The sequence below is a fragment of the Cryptomeria japonica genome, chromosome 10 (assembly GCF_030272615.1).
Source record: "Cryptomeria japonica chromosome 10, Sugi_1.0, whole genome shotgun sequence".
Lineage (NCBI taxonomy): Eukaryota > Viridiplantae > Streptophyta > Pinopsida > Cupressales > Cupressaceae > Cryptomeria > Cryptomeria japonica.
In genome coordinates this window covers 233,540,031-233,564,508 of record NC_081414.1, presented here as the reverse complement: position 1 = coordinate 233,564,508, position 24,478 = coordinate 233,540,031, and the positions used below count along the sequence as shown (strand labels likewise).

At 36.4% G+C, this 24,478-nt stretch overlaps 1 protein-coding gene across 1 annotated transcript; it reads right to left on the bottom strand.

Moving 5' to 3' along the window:
• Positions 1–1,994: 1,994 nt before the first annotated feature.
• Positions 1,995–12,453, bottom strand: LOC131077786 (disease resistance protein TAO1). The gene is made up of 8 exons (XM_058015336.2): positions 12,219–12,453; positions 12,037–12,138; positions 11,546–11,853; positions 11,288–11,442; positions 4,019–5,028; positions 3,544–3,840; positions 2,803–3,423; positions 1,995–2,701 (listed from the first exon to the last, which is right to left on the bottom strand). The coding sequence occupies exons 3-8, from the start codon at positions 11,677–11,679 to the stop codon at positions 2,117–2,119; spliced, it is 2,802 nt and encodes a 933-aa protein (XP_057871319.2). The 5' UTR covers positions 11,680–11,853; positions 12,037–12,138; positions 12,219–12,453; the 3' UTR covers positions 1,995–2,116.
• Between the last annotated feature and the right edge of the window lie 12,025 nt (positions 12,454–24,478).

The following is a 24,478-nucleotide window of genomic DNA, read 5'->3' as shown; positions in this document are numbered from 1 at the left end:
CCATTGCAAATAAGAGGCAAAAAGCTTAATTCTATAACCTTGGCATCTATACTTCTTGCATATTGGAATACAAGATATCTACAATTGGGTAATGAGATCCATACCTATATTATGAGAAATGGATCTGATGTTTATACTTTTGTGGAAAATGTCCTTATATGAATGTATTTTAGATGTGGTCATGTAAGAGTTGCTCAAGCAATTTTTGAGCAAATCCCTGAATGAGGTGTTGTTTTGCATAATACCATGACTTGTGGATATGCCCAAAACGATTTTGAAATATATGTTCAAATAATCTACTATGACAAATTTTCTCCCTATATATATGGTGATTGAGGAGCTATGTATTTTACATGTGGTCATGTAAGAGTTGCCCAAGCAATTTTTGATAAGATCCCTAAATGAGGTCTGATTTTCCACAATACCATGACTCATGGATATGCCCAAAATGGTTAAGACAAAAAGGTTTTGAAATCTATGTTCAAATTATCTACTATTACAAATTTTCTCCCTGTATATGGTGATTTAGGAGCTTTACAAAAGGGTTGGTAAATCCAATCTTACATAATTAGATGTAGATTTAACTTCAATAAATTACGGTGTTGTGCTACAATGGGAATGCATAATAAATATAGAGAACTGAGATTGCAAAGAATATTTTTCATAGAACATCTTAAGAAGACATGGTTTCTTGGATAATATTGATTGTAGGGTATAGAATAAATGGGGATGGCAAGGAAGCCCTTAAACTTTTAACCAAATGCAATAGCAAAAAGTGAACCCATTTGCATTAAATTTCTTTCTTTTATTCCTGTGTGCAATCATGAAGGCCTAATGGATGAAAGTTGGCAATGTTGGCCAATCGTAAAGTATACACACTAAGCAACATATTAAGCCTAGAGAATGTTAGTCAACTCTGAGTGTTTAACACTTTTAAGCCTAAAAGTGTATTCTTAGTGTGACCACACACATTAAGCAACATATTAAACCTAAAAAATGTCAGTCAAATCTGAGTGTTTAACACTTTTAAGCCTAGAAGTGTAAGCTTAGTGTGTGTGATTTAAACTGTCTGACAATGCTTTGGGAGCATGAGTCAAAACTTTGACATTGCACATAAGGCATTTAAAAGCATACGAATTCAATTCAAAAAACCCTACCAAGGCCTAATGTTGGGGTGTGGGAAGCCTTGACAGGGGCTTGCAGGAATCAGTGTTTTGTCGTGATTGGAGAAGGTGCACAAAACCTCATTCAGTTAAAATCTGAAAATTTTAGAAGTCCCAATAACGAATCGATATCCCTGACGTTCTTTCAACTTAAATGTGCGATGATATAGATAAAGGCGATGAGCAATGATGGGAAACAGAAGGTTGAGAACAATGTTGGGATGCAGATAGATTATGGTCAAGAGGTTGTTAGATAGAAAATGTATTGATATGTCTTATACCATATATTTAGTTGATTTGGAGCCTAGGATGGCAGAGTCTAAGAATTATGTGAAAGTGTAGATGACTAGAGAACATGACCTGATAAATAAAATGTGTTTGACAGTTTAATGAGAATTTTAATGCATTCTTGTATATGTGTCGAGAGGTCATATGTGTTTGAGTGTTTAAGCAATTCTCATGTTTATTACTAATTTAACTTATCTTATCATTTGAAAAGAATTTCTCACTTCTATGAGTTGCTATAAACACTTCATGTACTATTTTCAGGGTGTCTCCAGATTCTTCTTCTCTTCGGAGGGGTTATCAGTGTGTTCACAAGCAGGCAGTCAAGGAAGGTTGTAAATATCAATCCTGTGGGGTCAGCTTCACAATTGTGATCTACCCTAAAACCCATAATCAAATTTTCACTTTTGAAAGTTGAATGATTTGTAAGCATTGAGTTTGTATTTTTAAAAATACATTAAATACATAGTATTCACAAAATAAACCATGATAAAGACATAAACATGTAACTGTATAAATATTCAAGTTATCAAAATAGAGCCAATCCACAAAACAACTATTTCCTACATTGTGATTAGCTATTTCTCGTATCACTCAAATGTTTTAAACATATAACAAATCTCCTACTACTTTTAATTAAAGGGAGGGACTGCAACACAGCTCTGGTATTAAAGATATTTTCGGAGGAATGCTCGGGCTTCCAAAATAGGGGAGAGTAATTGGCCGAAAATGTGTGCGTACTCAAAATCAGGTGTATAGTCAGGAATTATGAAGTCGTGAAGCCAAATATTCCCCAATCCCTCTTCATCGACCCCTGTGGATATGCTGGCGATAACAGTGGGCTCATATTCAGTAATCCTATGCTTATCAGCCTTCTTGAAAAGAGAGTAGATGAACTGCAGTCTGGCCCTGTCGTCAGGAGCAATCCAAGCAGTGCTACCCCTAGGTAAATACGGGAGGATTTCCCTCACACGTCTTTTGCTCTCCTCCCATGACACTCCCATATCCACGTAGATCATCATCATCTGCCCTCCCTCCGAAGCACTTCCTACCTCCTCCCATTTCTTCTTTACTGCTTCCAAATATCTTCTCTTTGATGCCAATGTCAGATCACACACCGTTAACAAGACACGGAACTTTACACCGTCTGCTGGGCAGGGCGACTCCCCAAACTGCCCATTCTCATCAACATGTAGAAATTTTGACTCACTGTGAAAAAGTGCTCTATACATTTCATCTTCATAGCCGAACATCTGAAATGCAACGAATACCCTCAATTAAAAACAAGGATGACAAATACCCATTGAAACTAAATTCTTAGTTAAAGACAAGGAAATGTGTTAAGAGTGACTACCCATTTCACTACCGCTAAAGAATATTGCTCCTTCACTTGTTCCCACCGCTCTTCCAAAAGGGGGCTTCCACCTATATCCACTATCATCAGTCCTTTCATCTTCACTAACTTGTCCATTGTGTTTCCTTCAAGTTGAGAGCATTCCACAGCATAAATTGCAATCAGTGAACTCAAACATTCAAAATCATCAGAGAGGCTCTGCAATACCCTGCATCCATTTATGCTCACATATTTCAAACGCTTCAGCTGACCAAAATTTTGAGGTAGATTTCTGAGATTCCAACAGCCTCTCAACGTTAGCAGCTCCAAAGAAGCGAGGTTTCCAAAACTTTCGGGCAACGCAGATAGCTGTCTACAAACATCTAATCTCAAATGGCTTAAACAACAAAGTTGGCCAAACCTGTCTGGAAGTCTCACCAAACATTCACAGTAACGTAGATCCAACTTTTCCAAAGCAGTTAGGTTCCCAATTGTTTCAGGCAGGTTATCAAACCCTTTACAATCCCGCAAATTTAGAACACGCAAAGACTGAAGTTGCGAAAAGGTGGTGGTAAGATTAGCCATTGTAGCAAATTGTAAAGACATATATTTCAATGCAGATGCAGATGCGCCGCCCGAGAACTGCGAAACGATTTCACCGTTTCGAATTAACGATGTCGTGGGGAAAATACAAATAAATTAAATAGAAGGAATTTTTCTAAAAAGTAAAATTTAAAATTAGACAGAGTTTGAAGAATTCACCTCACAGCAATCGTAGAATCCCCCAATGAATACTGCTAATCTCGGATGTTTACTGAGATCCATCAGCGAGTAATATTGACTGTCGAGCCAGAGCAACCTTAGATTTTCGAAGGGTTCTTTGCATTCTCCGTTTATTATTCCTGTTCGTCCTTCTGCTATCAATACTTTTAAACCCCCTCCTATTCTTGTTCGTCCTTCTGCTATCAGTACTCTTAAACATCTGTTCATTAAGTTGAGATGATGAGCTCCAAGCTCGAATTCTCCGCTAAGAGCAATCCCCTTTATTTTCTTAATCCTCTGCAAAAATGTTTGCAGCTCATTAATTTGCACATTCAAATATAGAGAATTGGTTGATTTTAAAAAAAATTCCTAAGACTGTCTAATCATAAATCTCTACAAAATTTGAACCAGTTTTTCACATGTATTAGTAGTGGTAAAATGTTGAATTCTGATAACGGCGGGACACACAACATACCTCTTCATTTTGCAGAACATCAGTGAGAGTTTTTAGATCGGTGATTCTCTCCCCATCTGGCGATAACCTTTTCCCTCGTGCTTGCCCTATATCGTGAACATTCACCCTGCGTTTATCCGTTATATTTACAAGTGCAGCCCTCTCAAGCTCTTGAAGCTCTGTCTCTCCAACACTACAGGCCACTCTGCGCCGCTTCCAATTACTGAAAAAGAAAACAATATCTAGAAATGCCTCTTTACACGAGGGTTCCAATCGGTTAAACACAAAGTCCACCATACGTTCACTTAAATCACCACCCTCTCCTTCTACCAGCCGTGACTTGAGATACTCAACTGTTTCCCTGCAAGTTGGAATGTTCTGTGCATGTTCACGTAATCTCGCTCCAGCCATTTTTAGAACCAGTGGGATTCCTTGGCATATGTTGAGGAGGCCATCAATATCTATGGCGGGGTGAAAACTTGCCTCGCGACTGCCTAAAGCGAACTCACACAAGAGTTTTTGTGCTTCTTTGTGTGGAAGAAAAGGTACCTGGTAATGATAGCGTTCAATTCCCGCCTGTAAAATTATACGAGTCTCGTTCAGATTTCTGGTTGTCACGAGAATCCTGCTATGCGGCGGAAGGGATGCCAGGTCAGTTATAGGCAAAAGCTTTTCCAAGTCATTTTCTCTCAGTGCATTGTCAACAAAGATGAAGACAGGTTGAGAAGAGGGTGCTTTAAATTCCTTGGAAAGCTCTTCCCGACCTTCATTCAAACTCCTCAATTCAATATTACGATGAAAAAGGTCTCTTAAAATTTGGTGTTGCAGCAACTTAAGATCCACCTCTGAACAATCCTGTTCCATATCAATTCTACAAAATTTATAGTTTTTGAGGTCGAGTTTGTTGAAGACTGTAGTGGCTAATGTGGTCTTTCCTATCCCTCCTTGTCCATATATAACAACTGCAATAACTGATCTGATTTCCATGTCTAGAAGTTGACTCACGCGCTGTCTCGGTTCTTCAATACCAACTACAAGCCCGATATAAATCTATTAGAAATAATGTTTCTCTACAACTTTAACATTATTAGAAAATAGAAAACTTCTTTTTAATTGCACAAATAAATGAGAAATGAACTAATCTATTTAGTGAATTTGTTTTATATTTTTTTAAAAATTTAAGCAACATTTCATTATATTCTGTGTAATAAAGATTGTTTTTTATTAAGATAAACAGGTTTTGAGGGGACCAGAAACTCCGTACAAAAGGTTTTGAAGGGACCTGAAACCCTCAGATTTTTCAGGGATCCAGAACTACCAAAGGGACGCTGCAGACAAATCCAACAAAGCTAAACAGCAGCAAAGCCACAGTCAGATAGGAACATGTGGCATCAGAGGCTGCAAAACACAATAACCAAAGCGAAACAACTGCCAGCCAAACACAAAAGATAGACAATGCTAACCAGGCTGGCAACAACAGCAAATCTAAACCATCTTATAGATCTGAGAAACAAAAAGCAAGGGTTTATCTGGTACCCCCAGCCAAAAAATAGGGTTTTTCCAGGGTCCCCTAAGCTGTAATAGAGTCTCCAACTCACCAACAGCAAGACCTAATCCTAACCAAAAACACAACTGACCAAACTGGGCCCTTGAAAACTGCCAGCATCTAGCCTATCCAAGAAAGAAGCAAAAAACCAAGGGTTTTTACAGACTCCCTCAACCATGAAAGTGGGTTTTAAGAGGCTCCCACAACTAGAAAATATAGGGTTTTTCCGGGCTCCCTCAACCCTAAGCGTGGGTTTAACAAGGGTCCCACAACCTGACCTGAAAGGAACAAACACAAAAGGGTTAATCGAGGTACCCTTAACCATGGGTATGGGTTTAACAAGACTCCCACAACCAGCCAAAGCCCAGTCTTCAACAAAACAGCTAGAAGGACCAATTTGGGAAATAGGGTTTTGAAAAGGAACCCAAAACCAAGTACAATAGACATCAAGAGGGTTTTGACCGACTCCCTCAAACCATAAAATATACTGGGAGACTGGGATTAGACAGGGATCCCAAACCTTTCTATGAGGCACAATATGAGAGAAATTATAGGCAACCTCAGCCAGTCGCATGAACAATAGAAACCAAAAAGTCCCTTCACCCCCCCTCTCCACCTCCATAGGATAAAATACCACCTCAATAGGACAAGGAAGGAAGCAGATCGGTAGCTAGGAAAGTCCAGTCACAACACGTAGAATCCAAACCTCTCCCCCACACCTAGACTCCACCTCAATAGGAGAAATGGCCTCCTTAATAAGGCAAGGAGAAGAGTAGACTGTTAGCCCAAACACACCTCTCACTACCCAACACAAAAGTAGCCTCTCCGCCTCTAAAGGAGAATCTCCCACCACAAAAAGAGCACAATGAAGCCATAGAAGAAGAGAAGAAAAAACCCTCTTCACAAGGGATACAAGAAAGGGACCGAGGGTCTACTAGAAACAAAGGTTGAAGAAAACCATCCAAACCAACACCCAGCCAAGGGCCCGAGCAAACCCAAATCAATGCATCCCCAAACCGTAGCAAGTCTCCGACACTAGTAGAGAACAACAAAGAAGAGAAAGGAAGGCAAAAGAGGGGGGCAAAAACCACAAACTACTCCCATAGCAGCTTTGTCCTGCACAACACCTCCCACCCTTCCCCATCCGTCCCCATCCACACCCACAACAGCGACCAAAAAAGGAAACAAGGCACCGAAAACTGCCCAGCGTCGAATAGGGTCAGTAGAGACATCAACGACCATAAAACCTAGGGGAACAACAAACCAAACCTTGCCATCATCATCGTCATCCTCAGACCCGGCTTCTTCCTCTCCAGAAGAAACCCTCAAACTAGCACTCTCGCCTCTCCCGCTTCCACTCATTTCAAAAGTTATTACTGTGTGTAATAAAGATTGTTATAAATATTGTGAATTTAAAATTTGTGCAAAATTATGAGAAAATATATTATTTTATTTTTAATTATTTTTATTATAAATAAATAAAATATTTGTAATTCGAAAGACATTTTTTGAAGATATGCATTCAATCTTGTTTTTTTATCAGTGTATTGCTTGATTAGTTGATGATAAGGATCAAATGATATGACTTTGGTAGATTGTCCAAGACATAAATGGCATCATCTTTTCATTACGAAAGGATAGCTTGCTTAAAATAATTAATACACATTAAATTTTAAATTTTAAATGATACAATTTATCATATATAAATAATCAATCTAAATTATAGAATAAATATGAACATATATTAATAATACTAGAAAGGATTGGAAAAAGGAGTACGACATGGTTGCAAATAAATAAAAGCTGCATTGGGAAAAATAAAAAATAAAATAAACAAGTTTTTGATGAAGAAGTGTTTACTTGGGGGGAGAAAAAAAATTATGGTGTAGGTATGGATGTCATGACAAAGAAAGAGGTCACTTGCAATGTTGTTAAAGAAGGACATGGTGTCTTTCTCCAAAAAACATGGGTTTCCTATAATAATTACTTTGGATACACATAAGTTTGCAGGGCTAGGAACAAATATAAGCATCCACCACAAGATAAAGGAGGGATGGGTTTCTTCAATTAGGATTAGCATGCCAAGGAGAATGACACTATAAGAAGTAAAGACAATTGTTGCTATGTAGGCTAAAGGGATATGGGAGCAAAAGTAAAAGGAAACTAACAATAAGGGAACATAAGAGACTAATGGAGTATGGTGTGACAAATGAGATGATTTAGAATAGGGTATGATCATCCATCAATGCATAAAAGAAAATGATAAAAAATTTAAAATATGAAATGAGAGAGAATTAGGAGAATTTTGGCTATAATTGGTTATGATTTTTCTCCTTTCCCATCTATTTATAAGTGGGTACTTAATTAGGCCCTATTGTTGGAAGCTAAATCTATTTCTATCCACTGACCTATGCTTAAGGTGGGGGATGTTAATTTACAATATTCAACCCTATCCAGTTGACCAATGTAGACTATGCACCAATCTATAGTTTTGAGCATTCAAGAGTGTCCTAGTGACCAACGTAGACTATGTACAATATTCAACACTATCGAAACTTAATTTTGAGATTACCTATATATTCAACCCTTTCTAATTGATTAATGCAAACTATGTACAATTTATAAATTTGAGCATATAGAAGTATCCTAGTTATACTCATCCAATGGTTCCTTTGACTATAAACCTAATTTTGTTGTAGTATGGTCAATTTTTCATCAATAGTTACAACTTTTTCTTTTTGAGTTTAGAAATAATTGGTTAGGATTTTTTTTTAATTTGTTTTCTCATTTCCCATCTATTTGTAACTAGCTACCTAATCAAGCCTTGTTATCAAAACTCAAATCTCTTTCTACCCACCTAGCTATTCTTAAGGGGGGTATTCACATAGAATATTCTACCTAAAATATTCCTTCTAATAAGTGTGTTAGTGGATAATCTTCTATGGATATGCAAGCTTATGTGTGCCATCTTGCATGACATCACATGCCTATATTCTAGATAGAAATTTATATTCTAAATAGAAATGAATCTTCTATATATTTGTACATCTTTCTAAGCTCATAATCATTCTTGTTATTTTAATTTTGATTCCCTTATCTAGGAATTTAGAATCACAATGTTTTCTAGTGTTGTGGGTATTATGGTTTTGCATTACAATCACTCTAGCATGGTGTATTTTAATAACTATTCTAATGGCATATAGTTGATAGATGTTGAGAACCACCAACTTGAAATGTTCAACAATCTATATAAATCTTATTAACAACCTCATATGAAGTATGTTGTTACACTTACACCTTATCTAGTCATGACCACAAGTAGTATAGAATGAATTTTTGTCATCGTCATAGGTATTAAAGTAGGAAAAATGGCGAGACTCAAGGTATACTATGAAATGTATCAACATTCCCTTTCCTAGATGGGGTGTACTTAAAGGTGAGAGCTAATAAACTAGGTAATAGGAATATGCATGTAGTGGGTTCAAATCCCCTTCCTATTCTTAATTAGTCACAATGTATTTGTGAGTTAAACATCATGACATACTTTTGTAAAAAAGACCTTATGCATTATTTTTTGTTATACTCATTCTCTTGATAGTTTCTATAATATGTAATTAAAGATGCTTTCTTGACATCATATTTGGCAATTGATTGGGAAAAAGGATGGTACTTGTGGTGTAATATCAGACGCACTAACATTCTACTTATTGATTGTGATGTACTTAAGGGTTTATTTATTATGAACTAGGTAAGGGAGAATATTATAATAAACTTGCAACCACTTCATTTTTTAAAATTGATCAATATGTAAATATATAATATTTAAGCTACTCAATGTGTGTGTGTGTGTGTGTGTGTGTGTGTGTGTGTGTGTGTGTGTGTGTGTGTGTGTGTGATGTAGACTTTATCTATTTAGTGTATGAACTAGTAATGTTGTGAATAAGTGACATATGCTTGATCTAGTTCTATTATGTACTTATGATATGTGTCTAATCTAGTCATATTATGTATATGTGATTTATATATATAAGCTAGTCATTATGTGTACCAATGAGGTGTATTTGAGGTAGTCACGTGATGTATATATATGACATAAGAAAGAGATATCCATATTGTGTATAGTTAATGTATTCTTGATTAAATGAATTTGTAAACATGTGATGTTTGTATGAGAAAGTTTGACTGTAGTTTTGTTGGGACTTGTATGTTAATGTTGGCATTGAACTAAAATTTAATTTAAACTTAGCACACATTATTCTACTATTATATATAAATTAAATTGGAATCCCAAGCTCAAATAATAGTTGCAATTCAAAAGTAAGTTTAGAGATCTCATATTTGAGGAGAGGATAATGTACCTCTATTATTAGTGTTTGAGTTATAGAGCCTTCAATTTATCAAAAGGGATACATAGGAAAGACCATTACAAATGAACTCTCAAGGCATATACCTTGTATTGTTATGGAGCTAGAACTTCTTGGATGGATAGAAGTTGCTTGGTTTATCAAGATATTACTTGAGGTGTGATAATATGTACATGTAAACATTATTAATAACTATGTTGTTTATTACAATAAATTATAAAAAAAAATAGAATATGTGAATCATAGTTAGATATGGAGGCATTACCATAGATATACCTATTATGGATATATTATTAGTATTCTTATTTAACTAAAAATGCACTTATGTATATGCATATTATTTTATACATATTTACATGAATATAAATGCATGTATTTAAATAAAATAAACCTTATGGATGTAAAATATAGAGAGCTGAAAAAGCCTAAAATACATGTACCTTACATGTTGTATGTCTTTTGCAAGATTTTAAATATGCATAATGTACTAAATGTCAATAATGAATATGGTCACAAGACTTACGAATGTGTAGTGAGTCTTAGTTGTTGCATGATCAATCCTTGGGGATTAAGTAATTAATTCACTACGTTATGTAATTAGTCTAGACAAGTTCTATAAGATATCCTATGTATTGATCTTTTTTGGTTATTAAAAATGAAATGACAACATGACCTAATACACTAATAGTTGGAGTCCAACATTAATTTACACTAAGCCTTTGGATAAAAAAATATTTTATTTATGCATTCACAATTGATAATTGACATGAAGGATTCAATATGTATACGTGTACGTATGACCTATCACATTTGTACTAAGATATTAAATAATACCTCTATTTTAGTTTCAACCTTTCTTCCTAATACCCATTTCCGATTTTAAAACAATTATCCAAACTATCTATAATTTCTATAAAAATATTTATACCACTTTTATTTTTTTATATTTAAATATTTTACCCATTTTTTATTATATATCTGAAGCGCCTAGTTTGACCACTTCCATATCATGAATTTGATATGATAGTGAATGCCCCATAATGAGAGGTCAATGCAATGTCTTATTGTATTGTAATATATCCCATGTAAATCTTTGGACTTGGCCAATGCTATTATATACGTGATACGGTGGGGAAACAAGATTTGGATGTACGGTTTGACTACAAATTTATCATCCTTCAATTTATTCACCCGAAAAAAGGAGCCTTGGGAAATTAAGAATTGACAATGCTATAGTGTTTTACAAGGGGACAAATCAAACTACTTCCGTTCAAAGGTAACTCGCTACTGGAATTTTGTTTTCTACAATAAGCCAATTAAATTTTTATTTTTGGTTGGGTGTAGTATAAACAAAACTCCAAATAGAAGAAATATTAGTACCTGCTTGAGGAGGTATTCCTTGCGAAGGAGGCAGCACAACTGGAATACTATTCAGCACAGCGATGATCGCTCCCAATGACAGATCTGAGTACTCAACTTCAAGGTTTCCTCGTAAGCTCCGCAAATCTTCAGCCGTAACCGGAGCAGCCAAACATCTATTCACCCATCAAAAAATAAATAAAGATTTAGCATTACACGAGTTGAAATACGAATATCACATGAGAATAGAAAAATTCACATTGAATGAATTGGTTTTACTTGGAAAACGGATCAGATTTTATTAGCGATATGCACAGGGCGGGGCCTTCTATAATGAATTGAAGAACCCGATTCAGCTTCTCCTGAGGCAAACGCTCATCTAACTGCTTGATGTATTTTGCAAGGTCACACATGTATTTTAGGAGCTGTATGCATTCCTTTGTGTTGGAAGAAGCTTGCTCAATTCGTTCCAACACAAAAGCTACAACTCACAGAGCTACTCCCAGCCACTTAATCTGCGTTGCTTGATTTGTTACATCAATCATTAATTTACGGGTTTCACGGTTAAGCTTTCCCTTAAAGTCTCTCTGCAGACAAAAACATTGAGAGATGCATTCAGAAATGTAACTGTTATCCCCTATGATAAAAATGTCTTTCCACCTTAATACTTTCTTCCTAATCATACTTTAAATGTCTGGATCAAGAAGATCAAATATAAGTAAACGGCTTGCATCAATTAATTTAAAGAAAAATAAAAGTTCGTTGAGTACCTTGCATAGATGTCTCTTAGATCGCTTCAAGACTTTTTTCAGTAAACCACCGGCAGAGTTGATAGAAGAATCCACCTCATCCTTCTTGTCAACTTTTCTTTCCTGCTTCCAACCAATTGCTATTGATGTAAATCTGTAAGAGAATACTGAATTTAATTAAGGGCGATCGAATTTATGCTTACCTCTTTTAACAACTTATCAATGTAGGAAATCAATTCATCAATGTGGCTCATCGCTTCCCCCGCAACTAAATTATTCATAATATTTTGATAGTCTTCTTGGGAAGGAGAAGATGAGGAACAACAGCAAGTGGTAGCCAGTATTCTCAGATATGAGCCTGTGAAAGAGGGAAGCGGGTAAAAGAAATTGAAAAGATATGACTTAAAACAGATTGCTCAGAATGTTTACAAATGTGCGTGTTGCGAGATTGGCATCCTTGTCTCTTTATAATGACAATTGCTTTGGAATGTGAAAATGGGTACAGTCAACAAGAAAATCAGTGGGAATTCATTCTTTTCTATTGTTGCGCGCAAGCTGTAAAGAAAACATGGGAATATGTTGTTTTCTTTTGGTACGTTACATTCTTCTGCTAAGCTGTAAAGAAAAAGCAGCTCCATTATTCTGCATTTTCACTACTGTCCATCAAGTGGTAATAATTGGTCAGACAAAGCACTCGAAAACAGGCATCTAAAAAAGAGTACAGTGGAGTTCATCTTTTTTCGAAGCGTAATATTTATTTATGCCACATATCAAATCTCTTTTTAAAAAGCAAGCTACTTTCATTATTGCTTGTGATGTGGTAACTGTCACGGGGCTAGACCGACCTGCTGCCCAAACAAGCTTTTTCCTTCTAAAGGAGGTCCAACCTCATGCGGCACTGGCAAACCTTACTCACGATTTCCATTGCGGACAAGTCCTTTCTTGTTTCCAGACTACGCCATACCTTTTCAAGTGTCACCACCTGACCACATTAACACACACCCATGCGGAATAGAAGTGCATGCCAACCCTCTCATGGGTTTCTTTCATCCTGATGCTCCTAGCACTCCCTTCAAGTCCCTGACTCTACTCTAGCACTGTCTTGTCGCACCCTCCTTGCACCCCTGGTACAAGCTTACAGGTCTCCTCGATGCCTTCATCTTCTTGAGTCCCCCATAAGACCCCGACTACTAACATTGACCCATCCGGAACTCCTTAAGTCCTTCGGCTCCAACTCTGCACACTCCCTGAGCATGCCCAACACTCCCACAACACTGGCGCCCCATGTTGGCCTCCCTCAGCTCCTCTGAACCCTCAAGCACCAAACATATCACATGGGACGACTAGACTCCCTAAGCTAGCTTCCTGTTTGTCCATCTCCACACAATGAACACAACACTGGGGCAATAGATAGCTTTATTGTTATGAAGAGACGGCCCCTGGCTCGATCTACAAACAATTCCAACTCTGTCACTGGTCACTACCCCAAATACTTCCCAAGCATCCGATTACAAGTTCCTGCCCCTAGATCAACGTCCACTCTTGAAACACCCGTACAGATACCACTGTACCTCACCCCTGGCGATAGCTTCTCATATAGACTCCTGATCCACGAAGACCCTGTCTCCTTCGGAACTCAACTTGGCGCACCACTGACTCTCTCATGAGCCTGCGACGGCTTACCCAGTACACAACTCAGAACCCCTTCCTGAACGAGGACTCCAAGTCACACTGCTTTGGGCCCCTGGCCTATGCCTACATGGCTTCACTGGTGAACCCGGTTCCCTGTACATCCTATGCACAATAACCAGCTCCATGCAAACACCCAGTCTAAGTCTCTCAGACTGACAAAACACCTTGCACTCCTACTTGGGCACCAAGCTCTTCGCTCCATGATCCAATCCAATATCCTTGGTCGCTGAACTCCCCTTCAACTCGGCTGTGCTCCTAGAACAACTCGCCTACGGACCACGTCCTCTTTTCGGTCATGCAATTCATCCATCTTTGTCACCCTCTTGGACTCGCCTCATGGCTCGGCTCAACATGAGCACACTTTCGGAACCCGGTCCCTACTGCCACATTTGACCCCCACTCTAGGGCCTCGAGATCCCGGATCTCAGTACAAATCCCACTTCAGGTAACCTAGGTGCGTGCCCGGCACATCACCCCACTTGTTCCACAAGACACATGGACTTCTGGCTCTGCAACTCAACCCACATAGCTTGCCCAACTCTCAAGCTCCAACATTCCGACATAGATAGCCCATTGCATGGCCATACCCCTTACAAGATCTTGGGTACTCCATTTCCCCAACCGGGACAATCCATTGCACGATCATCCTTCTCGCAAGAGCCTAGGTACTCCACTTTCCTAGTCCTCGGGTCATAGACAACTCCCCGGGAGTCATCCCCAACATTGGCTCAGTTACTCCGCTTCACTGAGATAGGGACCATGAGAATGCATCCACCAGTAAACCTCACCATCCAATGATAAGGCGGGGTTACTCTACTTCACCCCTAATGTCCATGTAGGACCTCTATCTCCCTGAGACTAGAGGGCAGGGTTACTCTTCTTCACCCCTAGGAGGAGGTGTCTACCGCAGACCACCTTGGTGCACTCCTGGCACTCGGCTATTCTTTCAACCAACCCCCATATATAAGTTTTTCGTCCAATTCTCACACAACTGTAGCTTGGCATTAACCCTTTGTCAATCACCACAACTTCCACCTGCTGAGAATAACAAGGGACTTACAACCCTAGAAGCCTACTGATCTCCCCGAGACAGCAGCCCCTTACAGTAACATTTAATCTAAGAAAAATGTGAAACACTTTAATATATAGATTAAATTATTTAAAACTATTTTGGTCTCTAATAAATAAGATTTATTCATACTCCCCCTCGAATCTCTTTCTCAAAAGACAGGTACAGTCCAAGACCTCGAGAATAATTAAATTGAGTATAGCTGGATCTACATTTTAAGTTTATTTTATATAATAATAAAATATAGTTTATTTTAGATAATAATAAATATGACCTCCCCAAAAAATATCTTTACGTAATAAGCGAGAAACTTGTCAAGACTGACAGTAAAGAGGCGTGATCAAATTTGCCAAATTCAATTTCAAAAATACCACTAGACATTGTATAGGATGCAATGGACATAATCTTATGAATTTATCAGACGGGTTATTAAGGGTGACGTATAAAGGCCCATAATGGTTGCCAAAACACTAAGTATCTACAAGGATCTCGTATATGCTATACAGGCTATGAAAAGGCAAAAAATCCTGTAGAGAAAGCACCTTTACATGTGCACAAGAATATTGCTTTGTCACCATTGCATCTAACTGGGATTGCAAACGGAAAGATTAAAACATGCCCATATTGGTCGTCCAGAAGATGCAGAGGTTATCAGAAGAACAGCATCTAGTTTAAATAAATATGTTGATGATGGCAGTTTCTTCCGGAATTTTAATAAACCCCAAACAAGGGAAGTAGATAATTCATCTGCAACTGTGGCTTTTGAGATTGATAAAACATCTGCTGAAGTTTTAAGCACCAAAGGTGAAAAATCTTCGTCGGACTATGCTTATCAGCAAGATGGCATAGAAAATGTTCCTCAGAAAACTAGTTTTCTAAGTCATTAATTTGTCAGTGTCGAAAAGCACAATTGTTTCCTTTATACTTTTGTATTGTGTTCATACAGACATACCATGTAACGTGTCTTATTATGTTATGACATAACCTATTTAGCAGCCATATATATAAAGTATCAAGATGTCATCTTATCTCATGTAAAGTGTTTTAACCTCTATAACACAAAGAGTCACAAAACGTATCAATTAGGCACTTAATATATATTACTTAATGAAGCACTCAACATACAAGGCAGGAAAAGAAACAGTAAAATTATATTGCAAAGTTGCCTGTAACGTGGAACATATTGGTTGCAGAACGGTGAACATATACAGAATCATTTAGGCACTCGCAATCATTAAAAGATATCACAGAGAGGTCTATTTTTTATTATTTTAGTAAATCATACCTGTAATCACTAAAATATATGTCGAATAGGTCTATAAACTTTCTCAGTTTATGCTGATATCGAAGTAGAGTAAGGAAAAACGTGAGAAAAAAGCGATCTATGCAAGTTAGAGGCATCAGTAATTTTGGAGTGCAGTATTGAAAGAAGGAGAACATGCACTATTGCAACTGTATATAGGGGTTTGAAAGTGGTGATGAAACAGTGCTTTTGATATATGGAGCAAAACTTGTGTTCTAAAAATCGTCTTCAGTAGCATTCGCCGAAGTTGCTTTCAGATCATAGCAAAAAATTGGACACCTCCAAAATGGGTTCAAGAAATTGTTAAATGCAATGAGAAGTGTAGAAGAAAATAAGGAAGGTGAAGAGTGTATTGACAAAGAAGAATATTTGAAAAGTGGGAGAGAGGAATATATAGCTCGGGATAAAATTATGGTAATGAGAAGTAGGGAGTTACCTGAATTGAATGTTTGTGGATCAGTCTTTGGTGGGAGAAGCATGAATGATGGTGTTGCTTTGGTTGAGAGCGAAATTTTAATGATGTTTGATTTTTTGTTCATGTAAACTTGAGGTGATAAGTGCTGTAGATTGGTCAACAATTGGACTGCTATTGTCTTTTCTATATCTGGTTGGAAAGTGTTGTGAGAGTTGACTTAAGGTGCAATGAATATGCATAGTTCATGTCCTTTTGACACTTTGCACAATAGGTAGTGTCTCCATGCAGCATTCCAAATGTCTCAAACTTGTATTTACAGCTTGCACAAAAAGCAATGAATGGATTGGAGAATGCATTTGTGATACTTAATAACCCTCTGACCTACAACAAAGGTTTGGAAGTAGTTATGAAGTAGAAAAAACCATGGGTTGTTGTAACCTTTGTAAGATTTGGTTTTGCTTGCCTTAATGGTTGATTCGATGAGTGCAGTGAGCTTTTGCAATGCTTTTTTGTCATTGAGTTTGCAAATGAATGGGGCAAAAGCATGAAGTTGTGTCGCACTTGGGGATAACTAGGGATAGTCCGACAAGACTACCACCCTGCCACGTGGTGCCCCATATTGTTGGCATAGCGCCTAAATGGTGCCAAGAGTTCGGTCAAATTGAGTGCGACCAAACTCTTGGCTCCATTTAGGTGCTTTTTGCGAGTGCTTGAGCTTAGAATTTTTCAAAAAAATTCAAAATAGTTTTGCTAAACTTTATCCAATTGGACTGAGTTCGGTCGGAATCCCTAATGTGGTAGCCAAATCACCTATTTTAACTGTATATTTGAAACTTTTCAGTTCTTCTCAATTTTACTTCAGCCAAAATATTTTTTTACAAAAATATTTGTGCCAATAGGGTAGTCACTTGTGTTTGTGAGTAGGTGGCTAATTGTGGTATTTGGAATGAAATAGTAGTCATGTGAGATGCAGGGTATTGCTTGGGAGTACTTGTGACTTTTAGAAGAAGAATGCAGTCGCGGTCTCCTCAGGCATAATCTGTGCGTGGAGCAACTTCAAAATCTAATATGGGGAGGCCCATGACTGGAATGATTTTGTCTTCAAATTTATGAAGTAAGTTGCTTTTGACCATGAGTGTGTCATCTCATCTTTTGAATTTGTCAAGTCAGTGCAAAGAACTTCTCGAGTTTTGTTGAATTTGTCCAATGTATATTTGTACATGACAAGAATGTCTCCTTGAAAATTGTTTCCAACTTTTCTTGCATTTAGTTCGTTGATGGATATGGAGGTATGATCCTTAAGTTTTGACCTATGCAAAGAAGCAGTAATGTTAGTTGGATATCAGTAAAGAAAGTGAGCATCTGTAGAATGTAGAAAGAGGATGTATATTACCTTTTTCCTTTGTCATTGTCCATGATCTCAAATTTTATTGTTGTTGTCAAGTATGGTGTTCCATTGATAGTGATGTAGGAAACTAAATAATTATTGAATAATGAGTGACGAGACATTGTTATTTGGTATTGGAAAGAAAATAAAGATTGTAAATTGTGAAAGCTCAACTACAACAAGAATTTTTGTGTAAAGTTTACTTGCATTTTGGTTATTTGAGTTGGATTGGGTGAATCTAATCAGGGTGTAATCTTAGAAGACTTTAAAGGTGGTCAATCCAATATGCTTCCATTCTGTGAATGGAGCATATATTAGTAGTTGACTTTGACCAAATGTGATCAATAAGCGGCTTATTTATAGTGTGTGTTTTGTTTAAGAGAAAATTTATATTGTATTTTTGCATATGGTTTTGGAGTATTTGTTAGGTTTTTCTTTATGTGCACGTGTCAATATTGAGTTCTCTGAGAATGTAGAGTAGTGTGTTTAAATTTGTAAGCTAAGTATTTGATCAATCATTGTTGTAACATGTGCAATTGGAGTATTTGGCTTTGCATAAAGATTGCAAATGTTGAGTTGTGTAGCAGGTAAAATTATTGTTACTGTAATGGCTTCAATATTAGTTGAATGGTGTTGCCTATATTTTGAAATAAATAGGTTTGTATTGGTTAAAGTTGAAATTCCATGTACATTGTACACATGGTAGGTATTAAAGTATTGGAATAGAGAATTTGTTTGAGATGGATGAATATGGATCTCCTGTAGACACAAGATATTTGAGGACATCAAGTCATTGTCATTGATTATTTCCAATATATGAGCTTGCAAGCTACGAGTGTTTAGTGTGCATATAAGTAGGTGGTGGATGTTGTTGGAGCAAACGAGTTTATTGCAAAATTTCCACTATGTAGTTGATAGTAGACGTGACATTTCTATGTGCACTTTTTTCACTTTAAAGTTTGTTGAAGTCAATGGTTATAGCAAGTATAATTTTTTGATTGTTTTTGTTTGTGATAGTATTATGTACATTAAGCCATGGTATTTAATGTTGATTGAGTCAAATTCCATGGCCTCCATTGTAAGTCCTTGTGATCAATGTATAGTCCATGCACATGAAATTTGAATTGGAAACTATTTTCTAATTGTAGTGTTTGGTCCTTTATTTAGTTTTTGAATGTATTTAGTTACAAGTGTTGGATTGGTCGAAAGGACCAGAATACTGTGAAGGGGTGAATCAATAGTCCCATAGATTCTAAAACTTTCTCTCAACTTATTAACCTTTTACTGATATATCATATTTATCAATTAAGCACATCAACATGAAATAGAAAATGTAAAATAAACATGAAAATACACCACAACTGGAACACTAGATTTATATGTAGAAAACCCAGATGGGAAAAACTATGGAGAGTGTTAGCTCTTCAAATAATATAACTAGTTATATGGTGTTTACAAAATGGGTGGCTCACTGCCAAATTACAAAATGGCACATTGGCAGATTACAAAAATGGCTCACTATCGAAGAGCTCACTGCAATAGATAAAAATGAACTAAGGAAAGTTGCATCTCTAAATGCATGAAGTCAATTCAAGATTAAGATCAGATCACAACTCACAAAAACTTATGATAGATCTTGTAAATGATCTCAGTACCAATATCTACTACAGCATATCCGGTGAAGGATTACTACAACACTACTCTACCAAACCAAACTCTTGTAGAAAATCTGGTAAAAGATTATTACAATGTTGTCTACACTCTGACTCTGCTTCAACTGCTTCATTATCCATAGCTCGCACTCCACACACACACACACACACAAATATATATATATATATATATATATATATATATATATATATATATATATATATATATATATATATATATACTGGAAAGCTTACACACCAAGATAATGTGTTGGCAAAGCTCAGCATGTTATCTAATAAAGCCTTAATAAAAAACAAGATAACTAAGTTGGCCTCTGTAAGATCTCTACACGCTTGGACTTTACACAATTTATTCACCGATGCATATATCTTAATTACCGGAATAGAATAGGGGTCAACCAGACCCATAGATGCTAACCCATAAACACAAAAAATACAAGAACAACAACACCAAACTCCAAAGCACAAATGCCACACATACCATAGATACCCAACCATGAGACATAAAAGATACACCTTGCATACCTGAAACAACCGATACCAAAACACACAACTAATATCGATACTATTGTAAATATAACTCAACATTCCAGAGATGATGATCTTTTGGAAATGACTCTGATGTATCATCTACATCTTACTGCATCATGTCCCATCAATAGCAAAGCTGCATACATCATCTTCACATACCAACTATGCATACCTTACCACATCATATCCCAACAATACCAAAACTACATACATCATTCGCATATACCATCTAGATCAAACCGGATAACCAGTTTGACATCAGTGACAATAATGACAATATTCACACAAGTCTTACAATCTCCCCCTTTTTCATTGATGGTAAAACATCTCAAAAGGAAACATATTTGCTTTCAACTCCCCTTAACTCATATATCTCTGTGAGATTTTGCGAAGATCTAGGGCTCAATGAAAAATACAATAAAGAGACAAAATAGATGATAGAAATAAACTGCATTCTATTAAGAGAAAATACTGATCAACTGGATCATCAAGCGTTCAATGATTGCCCGTATAAACAATGTAGATGAGTCTTCTTATATAGGAAAGGCTATATGGATATGTGAGCACACAAACATGACATGTGGCTCAATAAGAAACAAGGGTAGGTAGGAAATAGGTGTGGGTAAGTAGGAGAAACAATATAATATTCCACATGAGGTGGAATGTAACAACAAGATAAGATCAACACCATAAAAGGTGGAAATTCTCCTACACACACTATCCCAATGTGGCACAAACACCCAAGTGTCTCATACCCAAACTACTATAAAATGCATGTACCTAAGTAAACTTAACTAAGGTGTAATAATATCCATGATGAATAATTATTTACACCAACACCCCCCCTTAATTGCAACTTAGGGGAATGCACTTAAGTCTACAATGCAACTAAGCAATGCAAGATGGGTCCCGGCTACGAGGCCACATTAGGTACCCATGTACAAATGCAAATGGATGCAAACCAATGCGATGAAATCTCTCACAAAGTAGGGAAAGAGAGAAAAACCCAATGGAAAAAACTCTCCCCCAAAAGAGAGATGAAGGAAGCACACAATGCTCTCAATGATGAAGAAGAGACCATGAAGCCCCCCCTCAATGTCGAAACTCCTACAAAGATGGTCCAATGATGATGACCAAAAATACCTCCCCATAAGGAAGAAAGAGAGCCAATGTTGCACCAATAATGTCAAAGTGTGACAAAACCAGGTACCAATGTCGATGACGATGAATCACTTGCTGCAACAAAATGAAGATCAGGCATGGAGACAACCTGCTTTGAGCATCATCTGGATACTCGTAAATGGTTGAAATACTGGTACAATCAAAGTCTCATGGGATCCATGCACAAATGTGTACAATCTAAGTCTCAACTGGATCCATGGACCAAGTCTCACAAGATATTCCTAATCTACGTGTACAAGAGGATTACATCAAATAGTCAACAATGACAAGATACAAAGAGGTGTGGCACTTTATGATAGTGTGAGTACAACATTGCTCAAGCAAGAGCATACATCATGATAAAATATTCAAATGTGGAAATATGAAAATGATGCCACCAACAAAGAAGCCATGTAGAATACTACAAATGAAGATGCCTCCGAATGAAATTTTACCAAGAGATATAAATGAACAATTGACCCCCCATAAAAAGATCATGTTGGCACTTGCAAATAATGGCAAAGTGGACTTCTGATTTCAACTTTACAACTTCTCAAAATGAGATATAAGAGACTTCAACAAATACTGCTTGTGATCTAAACTGAGATCCAAGCAAAATACAAGTACCAAATAGGCCAAAAAATGACCAAATATTGAAAGTACAATTTCTACTCAAAATCATTGTAACCAAATGGCAGATTATGAAATTAGACAAAAAATTATGCACTTTGAAAAAAAATGGCACCTAAAAAGGAGTCCATATGAGCCCAAATGAAACCTCCAAAGTTGTAAAAATTGGGATTTCATGATTTCCGAAAAAACTTGTATCTGAAAAATAGAACACTCCTACACCACTGTATAGATCGCGACATTCTACCCCAAAACAAAAAACATTGCTTGAAAAAGGAGTCTGGATGAGTGAGATATCATTATTTGAAAATTGTCTACAAGATTATAATTTCTGAAAAAATTTCGTCCTAGCTTCAAACTTCAAATGCCTCTAGATTTGGCCTCTAAAGTCCGATTTGGATGAAAAAAAAGGCAAAAATGACTTAATTGGACCTCCTCAATCCAACGGTAACCTCATATTTGACCCATCAAGCTTAAATAATAACTTGCAATAGAAAGCTCCAAAATACATTAGCCCAAATAGCATCAAATTTCTCTCAATTGGCAAACCAATGACACTCTAATGGTTCTGATACCATGTGAGATTTTGCCAAGATCTAGGGCTCAATGAAAAATACAATAAAGATACAAAATAGATGATAGAAATAAATTGTATTCTATCAAGAGAAAATACTGATCAACTGGATCATCAAGCGTTCAATGATCGCCCGTATAAACAATGTAGATGAGTCTGCTTATATAGGCAAGGCTATATGGATATGTGAGCACACAAACATGACATGTGTCTCAATAAGAAACAAAGGTGGGTAGGAAATAGGTGTGGGTAGGTAGGAGAAACAATATAATATTCCACATGAGGTGGAATGTAACAACAAGATAAGATCAACACCATAAAAGGTGGAAATTCTCCTACACACACTATCCCAATGTGGCACAAACACCCAAGTGTCTCATACCCAAACTACTATGAAATACATGTACCTAAGTAAATTTAAGTAAGGTGTAATAATATCCATGATGAATAATTATTTACACCAACAATCTCCTTACTCTAAAACCTTTCTCCAATTGTCACAATCATTTCTCCCTCTTTGACATCAAGGACAGAGGGTGTTTTTAATTGAAAAAGAAAAGAAAGAAAAAACATATATATTCAACCGTAAAAAGAATGTAAAAAATGAGTACCAATCCCAAAATAACTTTCAATTGCTCTTCTTCAGAACGATTAGCTTGTACTTATCCTTCATTTCCAAAATAAGGACCTCCCAAGAGTTCAATCCAATATAATTGTTACTAATAGACTCCTCTAGTCCACCAGCAAATCAACAACATAGAAAAAACTATCCGGAGCAAATGGATTTTTCTCATATTCAACTACACCGTCAAGCAATGCTAAAAAAATGCTCTAATTTTTCTTCAACAATTTCTTTTGCTTTATAGAAAACAGTTACAAAACCTTCTCTTTGCCTCTGCAGATACAATAGTTTATCTCGAAGAGAATTTATCCTTTTCCTCTGCTCTCTATCCTTGTCACTTATAAAGTCAAAGGATTTACCCAGTAAACTCAATTCATTCTCAATCGCATCAATCTTAGCTTTATGGATTAAAGACATAGAATCCCCCTCTAAAGGGAAATGCAAATGCTTTTAAACAGAATATTTTTTTTAGTATTTCCATAATGGTCTTTTCTATTTCCTCCTTATGTCTTTTAAGATAGAAATAGGGAATGTAGATGATGGGCTTAGCACCCTCCAACTCAATGACATCATCAAAGCTTGTATTTGATAGTTGTCCTATTTGAATGATGCTTAATGTTCTACTATGCTTGATCATGATTCTCTATGTATCTATATGATATTTTTTATTTTCTTTAATAGCCACCAAATGATAGATAAATTTATTGTAAAGTGATTCTTAAAAGGGACATAATAATTTTATCTTTTAATCTATTTAAATTTGTTATTGTTAAATATCATTTAGTTTAATAGAAAAATATCAAATTAGACTAATAAAAATGAAAAAAAAAATTGCATTGTTTAGTGTACATGAGGTCTAAAATAGGTATTGAGTGTTTTGCATTGATTGGAGTGACATTTAGTAAACTACATGTAACCCCTACAAAGATTATGGGTATGTGCAACAAGATGGGAGACCTTGAAAAGATGCCATTTTTTTTTGCCTAAATGAATCCATTTGGCACATGCCAAATAGGGTGCTCACCATATTTTTCATTAAATTAAAATATTTTGTCTCTCTTCCCTTCCAACAAGAATATATACATGAAATATAAAATTAAAGTATAAGGACTTATACTTTAAGTTATATTTCATGTATATATTGGCAGGATGTTTAAGAGTGGTTTCAGATATCTAGAAGTTATAATATGGATTCTAGGTTTTAGAAGATTATTTAAATTTTTAGACCTAAAGTCAAATTTAATAATCAACATGCTCCTATCAACATTCTCTTTCTCTCTCTATCTCACTCTCTTTATCTCCCCCAAACTCTAGAGTTATAGATCTCTCTCTATCACTCTTCCTCTATCATTTTTCTACCTCTCTATCTCACTCTCTCCTCTTTCTCCCAAGATCTAGCACTACCT

Bases quoted from the DNA above. Each gene is read 5' to 3' on its own strand.
- LOC131077786 (XM_058015336.2), bottom strand. From the start codon at position 11,679: ATGTGTGACCTTGCAAAATACATCAAGCAGTTAGATGAGCGTTTGCCT. The intron at 5,029-11,287 runs GTACTAATATTT...TCGGGCTTGTAG, and splicing joins AGGAATACCTCCTCAAGCAG to TTGGTATTGAAGAACCGAGA. The intron at 3,841-4,018 runs GTATGTTGTGTG...ACATTTTTGCAG, and splicing joins ATGTTCTGCAAAATGAAGAG to AGGATTAAGAAAATAAAGGG.